General features: G+C 35.9%; 1 protein-coding gene across 2 annotated transcripts; it reads right to left on the bottom strand.

The window, feature by feature from the left end:
• Positions 1-16,012: 16,012 nt before the first annotated feature.
• On the bottom strand, positions 16,013-21,614 carry LOC132187169 (conserved oligomeric Golgi complex subunit 6). 2 transcript variants are annotated; one of them, XM_059601380.1, is made up of 10 exons: positions 21,288-21,614; positions 21,066-21,213; positions 20,858-20,965; positions 20,020-20,087; positions 19,142-19,265; positions 18,892-19,038; positions 18,502-18,765; positions 18,149-18,424; positions 17,067-17,213; positions 16,013-16,745 (listed from the first exon to the last, which is right to left on the bottom strand). In XM_059601380.1, the coding sequence occupies exons 1-10, from the start codon at positions 21,563-21,565 to the stop codon at positions 16,224-16,226; spliced, it is 2,082 nt and encodes a 693-aa protein (XP_059457363.1). In that variant the 5' UTR covers positions 21,566-21,614; the 3' UTR covers positions 16,013-16,223. The 2 variants fall into 2 exon arrangements, with proteins under 2 accessions (XP_059457363.1, XP_059457372.1); XM_059601389.1 differs by having other exon boundaries at positions 21,066-21,192.
• Positions 21,615-21,695: the final 81 nt, after the last annotated feature.

The following is a 21,695-nucleotide window of genomic DNA, read 5'->3' as shown; positions in this document are numbered from 1 at the left end:
CAAATCAGAAGCACACACTAAACTTGTGGTCCATTGGCTGAAGCAGACACCATTTCTCTTTTTCTTAAAGGTGAACGAATAGTAACACTGAAGATAAAGTTGACCGAGAGGGAGAAAGGGTCCATTTATTGAAATTGGGGAGCATGGTTGTCAAAAAAAAATTTGTTCAAAAATTAAATGAACAACTATACTCATCTAAATACATCAAATGGACCCTCTTCATTTTAAGTCAAATGGAGAGGATGTGTTTCTGACTGAGAGACTGTCATGTGTGTCGCTATTCAAATAATGAGACTAGATTGTTACAAAAAAAAAAAAAAAAAAAAAGGACCAGGATAAATCTTAAAAAAAAAAAAAGCTACTCCTTTTTTTATTATTTATATTTTATTTTATAAACATATAATGAAAAAATGGTCACGATTATTTTTTAAATTTCTGATAGGTGTTAAGACATTCGAAGACAACGTGAAATAGTTATTTTGAATTAAATTAATGTATTATTTATTTTATAATTTTCATACGTTATATATTAATTATTTAACTCTTCTAATTTTCATAAATTGCATATTAATTATATAATTATTGTATTCTTGATTTCATTCAACTATAAATATTTCATTTTATTGTACTCAAGTGAAAAAAGAAAAAGATGTAGCCAACTCATGCATATCCTCTCTAGGGCTCTCTCGAAAACCTATAGGGGGAGGAGCATTCTTTCAACACAAACTCTAGTCGGTGTTTGTGGGCAGAAAGGCATAGTTATGTATCTCTGTGTAGTTGAAAAAAGGAGAAGCGTCCCAATGGTGGGAATTATGGAGGATGGTCTAGCAGATTTATGGAAAAAATTCACATTGACGGAGGCAGAGCATGAGGGCCTCGAAGCTGTGGAAGAGGAGGTGGAAGGGATTTCTGTAAAAGGGAATCATTGTCTTGTAGGGAAGTGTTGTGCCAAATACCTACCTAAATTAATAGACAAATAATTGGTATGTTTTACTTACAAGTGCATGAGATCAAAACGATAGTATATGATACAAGTACGAGATCATTCTTTAAAACTAATTCTCCAAATTAAAATGCCAAATTGTCACAGATTTGCAATGTTGAAAAAGATAAAGATAATGAAAAGGTTAGGGCTTTGATATCCACCACTAATCCAACTAATTAAGAAAATACTAGGTCAATTTTCTAATCATGTGGTATAATCAATGCTTGTCAACCTAAGGGCATGATATCTACTTCTAGTTCCCATGTTGATTAAGCCAAGAATCCATAATGAGGTTCTTTTGTCACTTTATTAACCCCAATATTCGGTCATCTAAATTGACTTAATTAACAATTTCATACCATAAAATATGAGAAATTCAATCACATAGACATAATCAATTTAAATAAACCACAATATGATTGAAACAAACGCACTAGTATTAAACTTAAAATGACATGATTAAGGCTTCAATCTAGTCCTAACAAGGAGTTTAGTTACACATAATTAAACTAAAACTAAAAAGAAAAGGAAAAGGGAAAGAAGAAACCGAAAAACGCTTCTTGAAGTAGCCTCCTTATCCTCTCTCCAAAATTTAATATTTTTCTAGAGGCTTAGAGATCTATTTATAGGTTTAGAAAAACCTTAAAATCCCTAGAAACCCTAGTAAAGTCAGAGGTTTAAGTCCTAGTCCAACTAGGATTTGGAAAACCTAATTTAATGTTGAAAAAGAGTCTGGCTGCATGTCTTTTTGCTCCAGCGCTTGATCCTAGGTCTGATGTGTTGGCCACCTCATTTTGGCCAAGGCGGTGGCTCCAATTTATTTTTTTTATTTTTTATTTTATTTTTTTAATAATTTTAATGTCCAAAACGATGTCATTTTGGGCTGAATGGGTGTTATAGTTTTGGGGCCCAAAACGGTGTAGTTTTAACGTGGGAGTGTAAGGGGCATAAAAAGTCAAACCATTTAAGTTTAACGTTGAAAACTAATAGAGGGGTTCAAAGTGATAAAAATTGAAAGTTCAAGGGTTCAAAGTGAGAGATTTGAAAGTTTAGAGAGAATTTGTAAAATTGACTCAAAGTTCAGGGGATCAAAGTGAAGTTTTCCCTTAAATTTATTTCGAGTTTGAAACTTCGTTAGTCAATTCCTCCTGTATAACATTGTTGTTACTGAGTGTTTATTCTTTTGAGAACAATAATTCGTGAGTTTTTTTGAGAACGTGCATCTGCCTTGTGAGCGCGGTACTGGTAGAGGCTGCACCGCCAGAAAAGTGGAAGCACCGCCACGCATAAAGGCAATACCGCCAGTGCACTGCAGCCCATGCGCAGCCGCAACAGTGGCTTTAAGACCACACCCAGCAGAGCTGCTAAAGGATTGCTGTGCGTGGGCAGATCAGGTCGCCACCGTTGGATGGCTGTCTATCGTAGCCGCCATAGTTCTGGTGGTGACGCTGCATTGGTGGCTGGAGGCGCTAGTGCTTCGTGTATGACAGCGACGACGGCGACACTTGAGAGTTGACAGAGAAAGATTTTCGGATCAAGTGGATTGGTCTCAGGTTGGGTTCCTTAACCCGAATGGTGGAAGCCCATTTAAAAAAATTGTTTTTAAAAAGTTACCAGCCCAAACGGGCTCATTGGAGCCCATGTCCTGACCCAAGCAGGTCAGCCCATGCCTGCTAACCTGAGTAGACCATTCGGCTCCGCGGACTGATCCAAATGGGTCACCCGCAAAAGAAAAAAATTGTTGCAGAGACGTGCAAGGTTGTGGTTAGAACCTATGCCTTGGGCTCAAAATCTTCAGCACATGAATCTCCGAGCCACATAACAGGTTTCGCTCTACATTCTTCACTATATTTTATATTGTAAATAAATAATTGGCATGAAACTATTTTAATGGAATTTTCTTTATGATTATTCCATACGACTTTATGAATGAAATTTTATATGTGATTATTCCATATAAGTTTACGATTGTAATATTTGATGTGATTATTCCACGTAATAGCATGCATAAATATGAATGATATATTTTAAAATGTTGAATTTTTGTAATTTTTGTTTGTTAAATTCAATGTGTTTTTAAATTATATATATATATATATTGAGAAATATTGAAATATGCCATTATTTGAATTTTTGGTATGCATGTTATATTCTGTGTAATTCCATATGAGATTAATATGTTTGTTCATAATTTATTCCATAATATTGAGGAATAAATTGATATGCTTAGAATTACATAGTCATCGTTGAACTTAGAGGGAATATGGTTGAGTAGAGTTTATATTTTAAACTCCTCATATACATAATTTGCGTGTTAAATGAATTAGAGGTGGTAACATACTACCTGTGGTGTTGGAGATGATTCTGAGCTTAGCGAAATTTTTGATCTCGTGTAGAAAATTATCATTGTCTAATTTAGGTTAAAACTGCAAATTAAGTATGTGTGTGCTGAAGATGGGCATGTTGACAACGAAATGGTAGAAGTTCAAAATCATTTGAAGTAAGCAATTGTGAGTTTTGCTTCATATAATGGTTTTTATGAACCAAGTTTTAGTATGGAATTTGATGAATTGGAAGATGCTCATGCATGTTATAATGCTTATACAAGGTGAAGTGGTTTTAGTATTCAAAGAAGTCATTCTCGACTAGCGAATGAGAAGTCAATAAATTTGATGGAATATGTTTGATCAAAGGTAGGATTTCGTCAGAAAAGTTATCAAGAGAAAATCTATACAAACCCAGAGCATGCAGAAACAAGGATAGAATATAAAACAATTATGGGTTTAAAGAAAGTGGGGTTAAGATGGACTGTATGTATGTTCAAAATTGAACATAATCATGAGCTCCTTAGTCCTAGAAGTACAAGTTTGCTTCGTGAACATAAGAGTGGTAACACATGCCCAAAAACATCTTATAGAAACACTCAATGAATTCAATGTACTTCCAAGGAAGATAATCTTGGTGCTAAGTAAAGAATCCGATGATGACCATAATGTTGGTTGTATTGCTAATGTTCAAAGTTATTTGGGCAGTAAAAGATTTTTTTTTTTTGGAGAGGGAGATGCACAAAAAAATGTACAATTATTTTTTCAAGAAATAAAGCAAAAATTCGGGTTTTGTTTATGCGATCCAAGTGGATGAAAATTGATACATACACAATTGTTGTTAGGCAGATGCTAGATCATGAGCTACATGCCAATATTTTACAGATGTTACTTTTGATGCTACCTACTAGACAAATTGTTATAAGGTGCATTTTGTTCATTTTACTGGAGTTAACAATCATCACCAATCTGTGATGTTTACATGTGCTTTGCTTGTCAATGAAACAACTGAATCTTATACATAGTTATTGAAAACATAACTCAAGGCAATGCTTGGACGTGCTCATTCTACAATTATCATAAATGATGACAAGGCTATGGGTAAGGCGATTATGGAGGTATTACCAAATACCACTCATAGATTGTATTTGTGGCATATTTTACAAAAAGTTCAAGAACATTTGGCTCATATATATAATAAATATCTATCTTTTCAAAGAGAATTTTGGCATTGTATTTATAATACAATCACAATTAAAGAGTTTGAGACATAATGTAGTGAAATTGTAGGCAAGAATGAGTTTGGAGAAAATGATTGGTTGAAAAAATTTTATATGCGGTGTGAAAAGTGGATGTCAGCTTACTTGTGAACCACATTTTGTGCCGGCATGTCAACAACTCAACGGAGTGAGAGTGTGAAAAAGTTTTTTTGAAGATTATGTTCATTCGAGTACAATTGTGAGTCACTTTGTCTATCAATATGAAAAAGCCTTGGATGCACGTTGTTTTGAAGAAAAAGAAAGATATGTCAAGACAAAAACTTCAAGATCGATTTTGAAAACATGTTACAAGATGTTAGTAGATGCGGCAAAGGTTTACATAAGATAGTCTTTTTTTTATTTTTTAACTTTTTTTATTTATGTTTCAAGAAGAGCTATTTAGTAGTCAAAATTACAACTCATCTAAATATCTGGAAGGAAGGACGAAGATTTATAGGGTAGCCCTTCATGGGAGAGAATGTCAATTTTATGAAGTTGCATTTAAAGCTTTCGAGAGGAAAGCTACTTGTACGTGTCATAGTTTGAAATTGTTGAAATTCTGTCTAGGAACATTCTTCAAATTTTTTTGAAGAAATCTTTGGTGGACATGATTGCCTAACATTATGTTTTAGAGAGATGGACGATCAATGCCAAGAGTCGCATTATACATGGCATATCTAGTGATGATAGACAAGTAGAAACACAAAATTCTTCCATCTTGATGAGAAATAGCTCAATTTTGCAATTTTATGAAGTTGTAGAGGTGATCGGCGTCATCTAGGTTGGTCGGCATCGTGGCTAGCGTCATCTAGGCTGACCGGCATCGTGGCCGGAGAAGCCTTCTGGTTGTTGGCGGCACAAAGGTTTGAGTAGATGAATAGGAAGAAGTGAACAAAATGTTTTATTACTTTTAACGCATATGAGGGATATAAGAATAAAAATCTTGTGTTTTTGTTTATTTATCTTAAGGTATTCTATGTTGATTTTGTCAAGCTCTCATTGGAGGGCACAAAGAGGTCTTGGTTTGTGCCAAGACCCTATTGAAATTATTATCATAAAATTGCAACATTAAGCTATTTCTCGTCAAGGTGAAAGAATTTTGTGTTTCTGCTTGTATATCATTACTAGATATGCCATATATATTGCGATTCTTGACATTGATTGTCCATCTCTCTAAAACATAATGTTGGGGAATAGTGTCCACAAAAAATTTCTTCAAAAAAAATTTAAGAATGTGCATATAGAGAATTCCAACAAATTCAAATTTATGACATTTGCAAGTAGCTTTCTTCTCAAGAACTTTAATGCAACTTCATAAAATGGACTTTCTCCCATGAAGGGCTACCCTATATATCTTCGTCTCTCATTCTTCCCGATGTTTAGATGAGTTGTAATTTTGAATATTAAATAGCTCTTCTTGAAATATAAAAAAATGCTCTTATTTAAATCTTTGTTGTCTTTGCTTTCATCTTGTAACATGTGTTCAAAATTGGTCTCGAAGTTTTTGTCTTGACATTTGTTTCTTTCTCTTTAAAATAATTTGTATCCAAGGCCTTTTCATATTGATAGACAAAGTCACTCACTTTTGTGTTCGAACGGACATAATCTTTTAAAAACTTATTATTCATATTCTCGCTCTGTTGAGTTGTAGACATGTCGGCACAAAGTGTGGTTCGCAAGTAAGCCGATATCTACTTTTCATGCCTCATATAAAAAATTTTAACCAATCATTCTTTCCCAACTTATAGTTGCCAACAATTTTACTCCATTCCATTTCAAACTCTTCAATTGTGATTGTATTATGAATACAATGTTGAAATTCTCTTTGAAAAGATGGACATTTGTTATATATATGAGCCAAATGTCCTGGAATTTTTTGTAAAATATGCCACAAACACAATATATGAGTAATATTTTGTAGTACCTTTGCAATTGCCTTACCTATAACCTTGTCATCATCTGTAATAATTGTAGAGAGAGCACATCCAAGCATTGCCTCAAGCCATGTTTTCAACAACCGTATATAAGATTTAGATGTTTCATTCACGAGTAAAGCACATCAAAACATCACAAATTAATGATGATGGTTAACTCTAGTAAAATGAACAAAATGCATCTTATAACAATTTTTCAAGTAGGTAACGTCAAAAGTAACAATATCCCTAAAATATTGGTATGCAACTCGTGATTTAGCATCTGCCCAAATGTAATTGTTCATGCATCCATTTTCATCCACTTGGATTGTGTGAACAAAACCTGAATTTTGATATCTTTCAAGAAAATAATTGTATATTTTTTGTGTGTCTCCCTCTCCAAAAAGAAATCTTCTTCTATTGCCCAAATAACTTTGAACATCTTTAGCAATATGATGAGAATCAACAAGCACCATTAAATGATCCATTGCATGTTCCAGTTGGGCCTATTACTAGAGCAAGATCCAAGAAGTTCAAAGAAGCACTTAATGAGTTGATTCAAGAGATTTTGGTTGATTCTAAAATGGGGCATTCCAAGCTTGGCCCAAAGGGAGATAAAAGCGTAATAAATTTGATCCAAGCTATTGATGGAGCTGATTGCGCATAATTTCCTTAGCAATGGCATGAATTAATGGTTGATTATGGCTGGTTGACTTTCCAATTACATACCAATTAATTGGATGATTGACTTGCCAAATTACATGCCAATTAATTGGTTGATTGACTTACCTATTTCAAGACCTTCTTTAGGCGTGATTTAATTGCCAATTTCAGTCTATTTTTGGCATGGAGGAGCTGCTAATTTCAGACAAAATCAACCTTAATTTTAGGCTTTTATTAGTTAGTCCTTTTTTATTTTATTTACTTTCCAATGTTGGAATCAATTTAATTTCCTTTCCATAGGAAGCAGGTAGTCATATTCTCAGCCATGCTTTATAAATAGCATGCACTCATTGTAATGGACATCATGAATGAAAATTAGAAAAAAGTGAGGTTTGCTTATTCTATTGGTTATTCAAAGAACTTTTGAACTTATCAAGGATTCTTCCTTGTGGTGTTCAAACCTTATACCTTCGGTTCGTGATTCAATTATAATCATTGAGTCGAGGGTTGTTACTTTATACCTTTGATTCGCGTTTCATTTATAAACGTTGGGTCAAGGTTTTCTATAAAAAAAAAAATCTGAATTTTAGCTTTCTTGGGTCCGTATTCAAATATTGTTTGTTGGGTCTCAAAAGCGCGTCGATTGAGGTTCGCATCATTTGGTATCAGAGCACATGCTCTCAAATCAGGTTTACTATCATTTTTATCTTTTGTTTATTGTTATCATCCTATCTTGTTCCGTTTGTGTTCATTATTCCTTCTTGTTGTTTTGCATCGTGCACCAAGAAAAAAAAAAAAAAAAAAAAAGGAGACGTCAGCAAAGAAAAGAAAAGAAAAAAAAAAAACAAAACAATTGTCCTCTTCCTTTTGATGTAGCTAATGATTCGATGACGAATCCTTTGAAGAGAAGGGGAATGATGAGAATTAACAAGCACCATTAAAGGATCCATTGCATGTTCCAGTTGGGCCTATTACTTGAGTAAGATCCAAGAAGATCAAAGAAGCACTTAATGGGCTGATTCAAGAGATTTGAGCTAGTTCTAAAATGGAGAATTTCAAGCTTGGCCCAAAGGGAGATGAAGGCGTAATAAATTTGATCCAAGCTATTGATGAAGCTGATTGCGCATAATTTCCTTAGCAATGGCATGGATTAATATTTGATTATGGCTGATTGACTTTCCAATTACATACCAATTAATTGGATGATTGACTTGCCAAATTACATGCCAATTAATTGGTTGATTGACTTACCTATTTCAAGACCTTCCTTAGGCGTGATTTAATTGCCAATTTCAGTCTATTTTTGGTATGGAGGAGCTGCTAATTTCAGACCAAATCAACCTTAATTTTAGGCCTTTATTAGTTAGTCCTTTTTTTACTTTATTTACTTTCCAATGTTGGAACTAATTTAATTTCCTTTCCATAGCAAGCAGGTAGTCATATTTTCAGCCATGCTTTATAAATAGCATGCACTCATTGTAACGGACATGATGACTGAAAATTAAAAAAAAATGTGAGGCTTGCGTCTTCTTTTGGTTATTCAAAGAACTTGTGAACTTATCAAGGATTCTTCCTTGTGGCATTCAAACTTTATACATTCAATTCGTGATTCAATTATAATCATTGGGTTGATGGTTGTTACTTTATACCTTTGGTTCGCGTTTCATTTATAAACGTTGGGTGAGGTTTTCTATCAAAAATCTGAATTTTAGCTTTTTTGGGTCCCTATTCCAATATTGTTTGTTGGGTCTCAAAAGCGCGTCGATTGAGATTCGCATCATTCAATACCACCAACAGTATGATCACACCCAGATTCTTTACTCAACACTGACATTATCTTCCTTGGAGGCACACCAGATTCATTAAGCGTGTCTATAAGATTTTTTTGGGCACGTGTTACCACTCTATGTCCATGAAGCAAACTTGTACTTCTAGGACTAAGGAACTCATGATTCAGTCCAGTTTCGAACTTACATACAGTCAATCTTAACCCCTATTTCTTTAAACCCATAACTACTTTACATCCTATCCTTGTTTCTGCAAGCTTTGGGTTTGTATAGGTCTACTCTTATTAACTAATCCATACTATATGCATATGCTGATCAAACAACATATATGAGGAATTTAAGAAAATAAGAATTAATAAAGTTAAATATCACAACATTATCATCACAAAGGCGCCAATATTGAAACATTAAATAAACATAATTAGGGCTTCAATCTAGCCCTACTAAGTAATTTAGTTACACATGAGTTTGATGTTAAACATCTTCATAAAATAAAATAAAAAGGAAAAGAATAAACTCGAAACTTGAACTTGAAGAGCTCCAAGTCTTCTCCGTGGAAATGGTGTGCCTATTCAAAAGGTTTAACGATCTATTTATAGGCCTTCGGAACACTCTAGAAACCTTAAAAATTGAAGGGTTTGAGCCATAGTTCGCACAAGGCTTCAAAACCCTAAAGGAAAACACTTTCTAGAATAAGGCTGCGACTGACTTGCGCCTCACTCACGGGTGCGCTCGATTGCATCCTGTGTGCGATCGATCGCATCCCATGTGCTATCGATCGCATCACTGCGATCGATCTTCTGTGTTGGGCGCTCGATCGCAAATGCGATCAAGGCTTCTTCTTGTGTGCACGAGCGCATGCCTTGCGCTTGTCTAGTCCTTGCTTGTAGTGCGCTTAATTGTAGCTCCACTGCGATCGATTGCACTACCAAAGCCTCCAGCTTTTTCCAAAATTGCTCTTTAAGCTTGATACTTTCAGATTTACTTCATTTTCTTCCAAAAACCTATAAAACCATGAAAATACAAAAATGAAATAAAATTGTACAAAGTAACAAAACTAAGGAATTAATACAGATAAGTTAAGGGCAAAAATATGAATATTTTGGCGCTTAACAAAGCGAAAAAAAAACAATTTTTTTTAAAAAAATTGGTTACTGGACCGGGTGCAAACCGGAACCGGCCGGTAACCGGAACCTCGATTAACTGGGACCCAGTTCCCGGTTCCAGTTTCCCAAAACCAAAAACCGGGGTACCCCGGTTGCGGTCTCTAGTTTTAGCCAAAAAGTGGAAAACCGGACTGGGTTGACACCTTTAAGTCTATCTATGGTTTGAAGGAAAATATGAAGAAAGCTCACTATGAGGCTTTTTATTCATCAAGCATATAATGTGTGGAACTGTCAAGCAAAAAGCTTTGATATGCTTGGGTATCAAAGCTTTTTGCTTGACATTTCAACACACCATATGCTTAATGAGAGCCTAGTCATTGATTTTAATGTTGGCAAACTTGATTATGTTGATTTCATTAGGATAGATACTATTTTATCAAATTCTTCTAACAATACTTATGAAAAGCTTTATTTGGTAGAGGAGGATTTTATGCCATAACAAAAAGGGGTCATTGATCTTTCTTTGGAGATCTTCATAGTGTGTGAGGCAAAGAAGGCAAAACATCCGAAGTTTGGTCCATCTCGGGATAGCAAGCAAAACCTTCAAAATGATCGTCACAACCCTATGGTGATTAGAGGAGTCTTATTGTAGGATGCTACATTGGAGTGATATTGAAAAGGAAGGAATGGAGTGGGTTGATTGGCCATCCAAAGGATCACGGGAAGGACCATCCGAATTCGAGGATGAATTCTCTCCAACAGGGGGAGAATGATGTAAGGGGAAGCGGGTGGACCTTACCACTACGAGCTTAATAATGAGGATGCGAATTCAAGGGCGAATTTTCTCCAACCTGAGGAGAATGATGCAGATCGGATGAAGCTGGCAGAAGGCTCCATTCGAACCGTTCGAACCCCATTCGAATAGCCCTATGCTATTTGCACATTTTCTATGTTTTAAGTCAAGTCCCATTCGAACGGTATTATGTCCCGTTCGAACACATAGGGCTGTTTAGGGTAAACTGACTTTATTTCGTGTTTTATTATGTTTAGGGTTTTAGGAGTCTATATTTCATGTTTTATTAGGTTTTGGGTTTTGAGGGTCTATAAATACATGTTGGGAAAAATGCAGTTTACCCCCTTGAAGTTTCAGGAATTTTTCAATTTTAACCCAAAAGTTTAAAAATTGGCAATCCATCCCCCTGAAGTTTCAAAAATTGGCAATTTAAATCATCCGTTTAATCTTTCCGTCAAAATAGACGAAAATCTATAAAATTACATCACTACCCTTAGGCTTTTTTAAAAAAATTTCCGTCCAATTTAACGGACAAATTAAACGGAAGGTTTAAATTGCCAATTTTTGAAACTTTAGGGGGGTAGATTGCCAATTTTTGAACTTTGGGGGTTAGAATTGAAAAACTCCTGAAATTTCAGGAGGGTAAACTACATTTTCCCCATACATGTTTATAGCCTCCAGAAATGCAGTTGTTGTTTATGAATCAGTTTTGATAAATAAGAAGCCTTAGAGTTGAGCTTTCTTCATATTTTCCTTCAGACCATAGATAAACTCTATAGTTTTGAGAAGAATTCTTAGATTTTTGATAGACTCAAGATCTAGAATTATTTATCCGTTCTTTTCTTGATGTTATTTGTTGTAGCCCACTAAGTCACGCTGCATCAGTTGGTATCAGAGCCCAAGTTACCTTCCATGAATGGGGAGGGGTGATCATTGTGCAAGTATGAACGAAGTGTACGTGCGCACGGAGCCAGCACGTAAGGAGCAACCGGCGATTCGTTTGCGACACATGAGTGGTGGGCCGAACGGTTGTCGTTGCCAACCAAGACCGTGATTCGCAGTGGCGGAAGGCAAATCTATCGCTGAACGTTGGCAACATGTGGAAGATCAATTCGAGGCTATGAGGGATCAAATCGAAGCTTTCACTACCCGATTATCCAACATGGGTGGTCACAATGGGAATGGATCCAGGAACCCTTTTGCAGAGCGCCGAACACATAGACCTCAGCTCCTTGTGCAAGCTCATGCCAATCGGTGGGTGAACGAGTTCAAACTCGATATGTCGGAATTCTAAGGTTGCATGTAACTCGAAGAGTTCCTTGTGACAGAAAAAATTGACAGAAAGAAGGTGCCTAAAGAGGAGGCGGTGATTAGGAGTCAATCGGTTATGGAGGAGGAAGATGGATTTATTGAGGAAGATTGCTTGGTAGATTGGGCATTCCACCAAACTATGACACCTATTCCGATGAAGAGGTGAGTTCTATACATCAAGTGCTTGATGAAATCCCTAAAAAAGAGGTCTTTGATTTGAAAGTAGATTTCCCCTGTAGTAGATGCTATTTTGTCAAATTCTTCTAACCAAATTTATGATGATATCTGTATGGCGGAGGAGAGACGAGAAGAGCACGACAAGCCTGGTGTTTGGAAAAGTGATGCGCGGGGCATTCAAGATAATCATCACAGTCTCCCGATGATTAGGGGCATCACGTATATCTTGATCTTGAGGACGGGAGGGTGGAACGAGTTGACAGGGCATTCGAAGGATCATGGAAAGAACTTTTCGAATTTGAGGACAAATTCTCTCCAACAAGGGGAGAATGATGTAGGGGGGAACGGGTGGAACTTACTCCCTACAGACTGCAATAATGAGGGTGTGAATTCTTGGATGAATTCTCTCCAAATCGGTGAGAAAGATGCAAGCTAGTTTTAGCTATTTTGGTTAAATTTGCACCTGACGAGTTTTACTAAAAACGTTATATCTCGAGTTTTGGATATTGGATTTGAGCAAGCTTAGTGGCGTTGGAAAGCTAATTCAAATATCTACAAAGTCATGTTTCATGGGGTTTGGCTAATTCGGACGTTTAGTAGATCAAAGCGGGCTGCAAAGAGAAGATTGACAAGCTGGACGGAAATAAAGGCAATAATCCAACAAGGAAAGACTTGATTGCTCTATTGGAGACTATAATGAAGATTTTATCCCAGCAAATCAATAATCCTGCAATCAAAGATATTTTATTTTATTTTATTATTTACATTATTTAAATTAAAATTTTATTTAATTGTAATTTTCCTTTATTATTCTAAAAATTTCCATAATATGCTTAGGTTTACTTTTGCTTCAAGTTTGCTTATTGTTATAAATACAACAGACCTAATATGTAAGAGGCAGCTTTTGATATTATTTGAGTTGAGTTTTTTTTGTGTTTTTTCCTTAAACCCTAGATAGACTCTTGTGTTTTGAGAAAAATTCTTAGATCTTTGATAGACTGAAGGTCTAGAATTAATTATCTTTCTTTTTGTTACTATTTTCTTTGCATCCGACCAAGTCAGGTTGCATCACCTTTTAAGATGCCAAGAATTGAATCTCAAATAGTTGAGTCACTTGACATTTCTACTCTACAACATAATCCAGGGTTACATCCTCAAATATTAGAATATCCTGTTAATCAACATGTTGAAATTATATGTGCTTATCTTAAAGTTGGGCTATATAGGTTCACTCCTTCTAATAGTTTTGGATATCCGTTTTCGGGAATTGAAAAAAATCGCTGAAGATTTCAATCATCTTGGTATAAGAAATTTAATTGGTTAGAATATTCTTTTGAAAAATATGCTGCTTATTGTTTACCTTGCTATCTTTTTGTTAAAAAGCCAACGGGGTGGTTTGGAGGTAGTGCATTTACTATTGAAGGATTTCGTAATTGGAAGAAAGTTAATGATGGTATGCATTGCTCTTTTTTGGTCCATATGGGAAATGAGACATGTTCACCTCATAATAATACTGTTAAGTGTTGTGACAATTTGATGGACCAATCTCAACATATTGATAAGGTGATAGATAAGCAAACTTCGGAAAAAAAATTGAACAATCGATTGCGATTGTAGACTTCAATCAATTATATTCGGTATTTAGCATCTAAAAGATGTGCTTTTAAAGGTCACGATGAAGGTTCCGATTCAAAAAATCGTGACAATTTTTTTAAGTTGATAAAACTTGTGTCCATTTACAACGAGGATTTTGCTAAGGTTGTTTTAGAAAATGCTTCACAAAATGCAAAATATACTTCACATCATATCCAAAACGATATTTTACATGTCTTGGCAAAAAGGGTGGGAGATGCAATTTGTGAAGAAATTGGTGATTCAAAATTTTGCATTATTATTGATGAGGCACGAGATAATTCTAAAAGAAAACAAATGTCTATTGTTTTGAGATTTGTTAACAAAGATGATTTTATACAAGAACGCTTATTTGATATTGTATACGTTAAAGATACATCGGTTAGTATGCACAAGGATATCCTAATACTTTGAATATCAAGACAATTTTGAGAAAGAATATAAGATATTTTATTCTTTAAACTCATGAACATAAACGCTTATGTTCATGAGTTATTCTAAAATTTAATTTCATTATCATTGTAGTTAGTGCTTCATGTAAATGTCATCGTGAACTGCAAGATGCTCAAAAAGCAGATATCATACATTTGATATCTAATGATGAACTTGAAACTGGAAAATGAGTTAACTAAATTGATACTTTGAAACAAGTTGGTCATTCTCATTGGAGTTCTCATTTTCATTCTTTTTGTAGCCTACTAAGGAGAAGGCTGTTTAATCCTGCTTGTTCAGTGCTTAAAAAGATTATAAAAGAATGATCTATTTACTTTCAACGTGGGGATGCTAATGCTACTTATAAAATGATTACATCACTCAAATTCATATTCATTTTACATTTGATGAGGAAAATCATGGGTACTACTGATTGTCTTTGTTAACATTTGCAATAAAAATCTCAAGACATCTTGAATGCTATGTAGTTAATTTCTAATACAAAAGCATTCCTCAAAAAATTAAGAAATGAAGATTGGGATAGTTTGCTTGAGAAAGTAGTCTCTTTCTCCAAGCAATTTGAAATAAACAGTTTGAATTTGGGCGCTCGTTATGTTGAACCTCACATTTCTTGAAGGAGCTTTTAGTCAAAAGTCTTGTTAGAGCCTCTAGAGGTGCTTCAAAGGGCCACATCCAACAAGGGTGGTATATGGTTGTATATACCAACTAATGTCATACCTTCATGATCACAATTCCAAGTATATGCTCATTATGGAATGTATAAATAAACGATAGAGATTATTATTGATGAAATGCTACATACTACACAAACATCCTATAAAATGCCCCATTAAGCTGACGTAACAAGGTTTAGTAGTTACTGGTCTTTTTTAAAAAATAAATGAATAATTTCACTTAGGACCCCTGAACTACTACGCGTTTTAAGAACTCCAAATTTTAAAAACTTTCAATTTGACGCAATTGACTTCCTTCGTCAATTTTTACCATTAAACCATAACAAAAACCAGTAAAAAGACAAAATTACTCTTCAATTTTTATTTTATTTTAAATTTAAAATTAATAGTAAATTTGAAATTTTATAAAAATTTCAGAAGTATAAAGTTCATTTTATTACTTTTTAATGTCCAAAAACTGACGAAGGGACGTAAATTGCATTAAATTGAAAGTTCGGATGACGAAATTGAGATGTTTTAGAATTTGGAAAGTTTTTCAAATTGCATGGTAATTCAAAGGATAACCTCCAATGATCAGTTCATGAAGTGACTTGTCGGTCTTAGCTAACCCATTCTCAAACTATCCCGTCATACCTGATTATGCAAGAGCAATTTCTACTGGCAAAGAACATTACTTACCTTTGTTTTTCTTTTCTTTTCTTTTTTTGGTTGTTTTCCTAGAAGAATGTTCTGGGACAATCTCTCTTTTCTTTTATATGCATCGCTAATGTTTAGTTGGATAATTCGCTAAGAGAACTGGAGTAACCAAACGAAAAAGAAAAGGGAGAAGGCTTCATCCAAGTCCACAGAAGATGAATGTCTACAATCACTATGTTATCCATGTACCAAAATTTACACTAGCAACAGCAGATCCTTCAGTTTCACACAAAAAGAAATAAATAAATGACCAATTTATTCGTTATGTGCAAACAACTCATCTATAAACTGCCTACGTAATACTAGTCAAACGGGCAATATAACTTGTTTGTTGCGAAAAAGGGGTTGTTCCGTATGAACCACAGCTAAAATAACACGATGCAAAATGCATTTTTATAACTACAAGAAAACAATAAAGAAGTAGATGGAAATTTATGAGTTTATAGAGCTTCATATTCCTAAAATGGTTCTTATCTGATCTGGAGGATGCCTCGCCAGTGACTTAGGGTCTGGGTAGCCATTCTCAGGATCCATGATTGCCTTGTATATAAGCTCATAAGCTTCAGCCAATGATCTAGCCACCTGGATACAAGCTTCCGAGCGTAGCTTAGGAACCTGCATCTGCTCAAATTCTGGCAGAGAACTCTCACTTCCCAAAATAAGCCCAAAGAAAGTCTTCAAGCACTCTGAAAGAAAGGAAGGAGATGTGTCCTCTAAGTCTGCTAATGGGCCCCCAATAACCGCATTGCCAGCCTCCTTGTTGAGTGAACTGTGGAAGTGATGCATCTTTTGTGACAAGCCGCATCTTCTTAAGATGGCATCAACTTCTTTTTCCACAAGCACATGCAAGTGATTATCTATCATCACCCCCAGGTTCTTCACATATTCAGCTGCAACCTCATGTCCACATAATGGTTGTTGGATGGCACACAAGCAGTTGATTAGGAAGATCTTGGAAGGAGTTTCGTTATTCTGCACAAATCCATGATATCAGGCACTACAATGCACAAGCAATCAAGAAGAACATCACATTATTTTGAACATTCAAAAGAAAAAAAGAAAGGACAAGAAAAAAAAAACTTGTCAACAGCATAGGGATTAATATATAAGACCACTATGTGGGTAGAAAAGCGATGCATGTTAATTCAGAAAGTAGCATGCATGTTCATTCATATCCACCAAAAATCATGACAGGAGAAGAGTTGAAAACCACAAACTAAAATTGGCAAAGGAAAATTTTGAAAACTGGCAAGCAGAAACACTTGAAGAGGACGAACACAGTCAAGTACGAACCTGGGAAGATGAAGAAGAGCTGTTGTTCGACAAGATAGCATCAACTGATGATTTACTTATTTGACCTAAGTCAGAGCTCATTCTACTTCTTCTTGATGAGTAACTGCCCCCCTTGGATTTGTGTGCCTCTGCTGCTTGCTCACACAACTGCATTGATCACAAGTAATAAATTTTGTTTCAAATATTGCCTATACCAAAGAAGACATTACAAAAGTCCTCAAATGTGATCTGAACTGATAAGACATATAAGTGAAGAACTAATTTAGTATTTCAATATGTTTTAAATTAGCATACCAGTTTTTGAAAGACTGAGTAACATAGTTTCAACCAGATCAAGTCCAGAAATATGAGTTTAACAAAGGAAGGTAATGATAAAAGAAATTGCTCACTGTGACATTTGCATTGTGGTAACATAATAGAACAGGTTGACTCAACCAGTTTTGCTGACAAGGCTCAGCATGCGAACCTGAGCCTCTTACTTTAAGTGAACTATCCTATTCATAGGCAGCACTTGATTACAGGATTACACTACCCCACAGCTAAGAGTGGGCAAATTAACCGCCTACCGACTGAGAACCGACCGACACCGCTTAACCGATGGCCGGTAGATGGTAGACTTTTTCTATTTCCGACAAACTTAGTTCGGTAGGTGGAATAACATTTTCTAACCGAACCGACTTTACCGACCGACACCGATCAACTTTGCTGACCAATTTTCCATTTCTTTGCTTACCGACATTACCGACCACCATTCGGTAACGGAACAATAAGTTGGTGGAATAAGTCGGTGAAAATTTCGACTTTACCGACAATGGCGGTGCGAAATGCGAAAACCCCATTTTCGTAACCGAATTATCCGACTCCCACCCCAACCCACAGCAATATGCACCTGTACATTTAATCTTTTTTTTTTTTTTTTTGGGACAAGTACACCTGTACATTTAAAATGCTCTCCATATAATGACATTTTATTGAAACATCAAGCATACTTGAAAACTTCTGCAACTTTTGTTATAGCATCCTGCAAATTATCAAGCATATCTGCATATGACATCTACAAGAAAATATCAAGCAAAAACAACCTGAATAATAGGATCAAGTAAAGCAGATATCACTGGATCAAAATTCCCTGAAGCAGGAACCATCATGCTGTTGTGGGTCTCAATTATTTCAAGAAGCACGGAAACTCCTTCTCTTACTGCTGGTGGAGGGGAAAGATCAACTGCAACAAGGGAAGGATACCGTAAAAGCTTTTCTCCTCGAGTTTTCAGAATATCGAAAAATGTTTTCTGAGCTGCATCCTTGAGCGCCCAAAGTGTATTACAGAGAGCTGTTTCTCTCCCAAGTAAATCTGATATCTAGAAGTCAATAAATAGTTATAACATGGCAACTAAGACATTTAAAAATATCATAACAGAAAAAGAGCTCAACTCACTGTGTAACTGTAGAACTCCAGGGTATTGCTGAGTTTATATGAAATTATAAGACTAGGTTGAGACTGTAAAACTTGTTCAACTCTCACTTTAAACGGCCGACAAACTCCTTCAAAAATTCTATCTAGAACAAACATCAAGTCAGACTCAAGCTTCCCAGAATCACCAGCTGGGCTCTTTAAAAATCGGTTTGCAGTTGATCCAGTATCTACCACAGCATCTGGATCCAGTAATACAAGAACAAGTTCTCGTTCAGATGCTAAGGCCTGCTTAGAGAGCAAGAAAACACAATTAATACACGCACACACACACACAACAAATAAATAACTACATATTTAAAATGCAGCATTACAAAGGCCAGAACCAAAAACCAGAAGGCATTCATGTCACACCTGATGTAGCCACCCAAGCATGTCCCCCACATATCGTAAGGGATCATGAGCATGTACTTCAATTGGCCGAGGCAGTCCACCAGGCCCTCCACGTGTAAGGGCACTTATAAACCTTCTAAACAATGCATTATGCCTCATATTTGCCACCTGTAAGATTAATAAATAAATACTTTATGACAAGCTACTAGAAAAACTATGAGGCAAGTCACATGTTCAAGTTTTTTGACCATCAAGCTATCCAGTGAATTACCTCTTCTGCACAGTACTTGAAAAGGACGGGCCGTTCCCTGAGGCAGCAAACTGCTGTTTTCAAAAGCTCACCAACTTCAGGATTATCAGTGTCACCTAATTTTCTACACTCTGCCTGAACCCACCTAGGTGGGAGGGAAAAAACAAGAAAGAAAGAAATAAGAGCTGTGAAGCCAACATAGCTAAAAAGATTGAGTGAGACTTTAAATTGAAGAAAGATTAGGAAAGAGAGGGAAAAAAATGATTTTGCTTCAAGATTGTTATATAGTAAACCGGTAACATATGACAATTACAGTCAGCCTAAGAAGATCATACTGCAGAGCAATATTAGCAGTGAAGAGAATGCCTTACAGGTCCAAGAGTAACCAAGCACTGTTAGTTAAAACAAAAGGGTAAAAAAGTAGATCAACAATGAATAACCAGTCTCAAGTCTTACCAACTAACTTAGGGATTTAATTCACACTCAAACAGGTGACGGATCTTGGTAGTGTCCTCAAACTGCAACTGCAAAACTCTATCCTGCAGATTGAGGGCACTTTCTTCTGGACTAGAGAAAACTCACTCTAGTTTAGGTGGATTAGGTTACCCATGGTCAACCACAAAGGCGTTAATCATAACGTATACATGGTTTTCAATACAACGATTGTGCAAATCATAATTATCCCATGACCTTTTCAAGAGAGTAGCCACACATTTAATGCACCTAAGCAAAGGAATACCTACATGATGATGCAGTAGCTTAGTTCCATGAACTAGAGGTATAATGTTTATAAAGAAAAATAGATTAGATCTAAGTTTATCTATTGTGCCAGTTTGGAAGTGGAGAAGAAGTGGAAACTAATATATGTCTTGAAACTTCATTTATTTCAGAGAAGTCACCTGCACAAGCGCTCATAGGCTCCTTCTTGGTATACAGCCATCAGATCCATGAGCTCCAAGCCTGCCCGCTGTAAAGAAGCCCTCATGTGAATGGATTCAATTTCAATAGAAGCAGGAAAAAATACAGTTACTCTCTCACAATAAAACGAAAGAAAGAAGCACAACAAATAAAAAATTAACCAACAACACAAGAACCATATCTCCAACCATTCAGATCTATCCGTTGGCACACCCTAATCTGAAATCAATTATACATGCCACAGTGAGCATCCCTATTGAGCTCTTCAAATAAAAGTTAAATTTGAAGAGAAAAATTCAGTTTTTAAAATTTTGAGAGTCACTTTTAAAAGGAACCAAATATCAAACTCACTATATCTTGCTAACTATTATTTTTTTCTCATTTCTTAATTCTTTTTTTGTTCTTGGTAGATGAGAGAGAAGGAAAATGAATATATAAGCTTAAAAAATTAATAACTTCCACTTTTTGGTACTTGGTACTTGAAGAGCCTTGTTGATCAAAGTTAAATTTGAAATAGAGTAGAGAGCTTGTTAAATGACTCTTTATGAGTTTTTTCAAATTTTTGAAGAAAAACCAAATTTAAAGAGCTCAATAGGAATGCTAGTCTTGTTACGGTGACAATCCTTACGGATGACAAAACAGAGACCATTTCTTGACACCAGGCATTAGGCACAAGAAACCATTAAGACGAATACACATAGAATGAGTGTCATACATTTCCCTCTCTCTTCCTTAGTAAGCAAGAATAAATTGGAGATCCAGGTGATATATCTCACACAACACACATACACGCACAGAGACCGACAGAGAGTATATTACCTGGTGGTGTGTCCTCAGCAGCATCTTGCAGTTGGCATGAATTTCTTGAACATGAGAAAGTGCCTTGAAAAAGTTTTCATTGAGATCTTCATCTCTCAGTGCATTTATCTACAAATTGTGAGAACCGCTAGAAATTAAGCATAAACAGAAGAAAGAGTTCAATCCACAAAGACAAAGCACCAACAACATGCAAGGAGCAAAATTAAACCTCGTCGTTCGAGAGCTGATAATCACGAAGGAAGCATGAAACGATCTCTTGTCTTTGAGTAGTAATTTCAAGTTCTTGTTTGAGCCTCTCGGTGGTACTGATGATGTCTCCCGTGCTGGCGCTGCAACTGTTCAACGCCTTTGCAATCCTGGCATGTTGCAAAACTTGTTCATTTATGGTGAGATCTCATCTCATCTTAAGCAAATAGGTATTTTGCCTTACCTGTCGCAACAATCGGAGAGAGCATTAACCTCGTCCTCAACGCGATCGAGGGCCTGCTGGGCGCCATTGGAGGCCTGGAGGAACTCGAGGTTGATTTGGAGGGCGCGGGTCTCAATGGAAGACTTGAGGTTGCGCCGAGACCGAGGGGCGTTCTCCGAGTAGAAAGTCGACAGAGTATTCAGGGACGACACCAGATCCGGAGAGTCCGTCCGACACTCCAGCACCTTCTTCAGCTTCCGAGAAAGCCCCGGCGCCAACCCCACCGTCGACGACCCCATCTCCCTCTCTCTCTCTCTCTCTGAATAAACTTTAAAAGTATATATGCTCTAAAAATTGGTCCCTATAATACAAAACTTAGAGTCTTAATATATTAGAAGAAAAATAAAATTAGAATGTCACCAAGATGAT

The sequence above is a fragment of the Corylus avellana genome, chromosome ca1 (assembly GCF_901000735.1).
Source record: "Corylus avellana chromosome ca1, CavTom2PMs-1.0".
In the NCBI taxonomy this organism is placed as follows: Eukaryota; Viridiplantae; Streptophyta; class Magnoliopsida; order Fagales; family Betulaceae; genus Corylus; species Corylus avellana.
Note: the sequence above shows the minus strand (reverse complement) of the source record. Positions and strands in the feature narration are given on the sequence as shown.

Coding starts and splice junctions, on each gene's coding strand:
- LOC132187169 (XM_059601380.1), bottom strand. CDS start 21,565: ATGGGGTCGTCGACGGTGGGGTTGGCGCCGGGGCTTTCTCGGAAGCTG. Junction 21,214..21,287: donor CTCTCCGATTGTTGCGACAG/GTAAGGCAAAAT, acceptor GCAACATGCCAG/GATTGCAAAGGCGTTGAACA. Junction 16,746..17,066: donor GCTCTTCTTCATCTTCCCAG/GTTCGTACTTGA, acceptor GGATTTGTGCAG/AATAACGAAACTCCTTCCAA.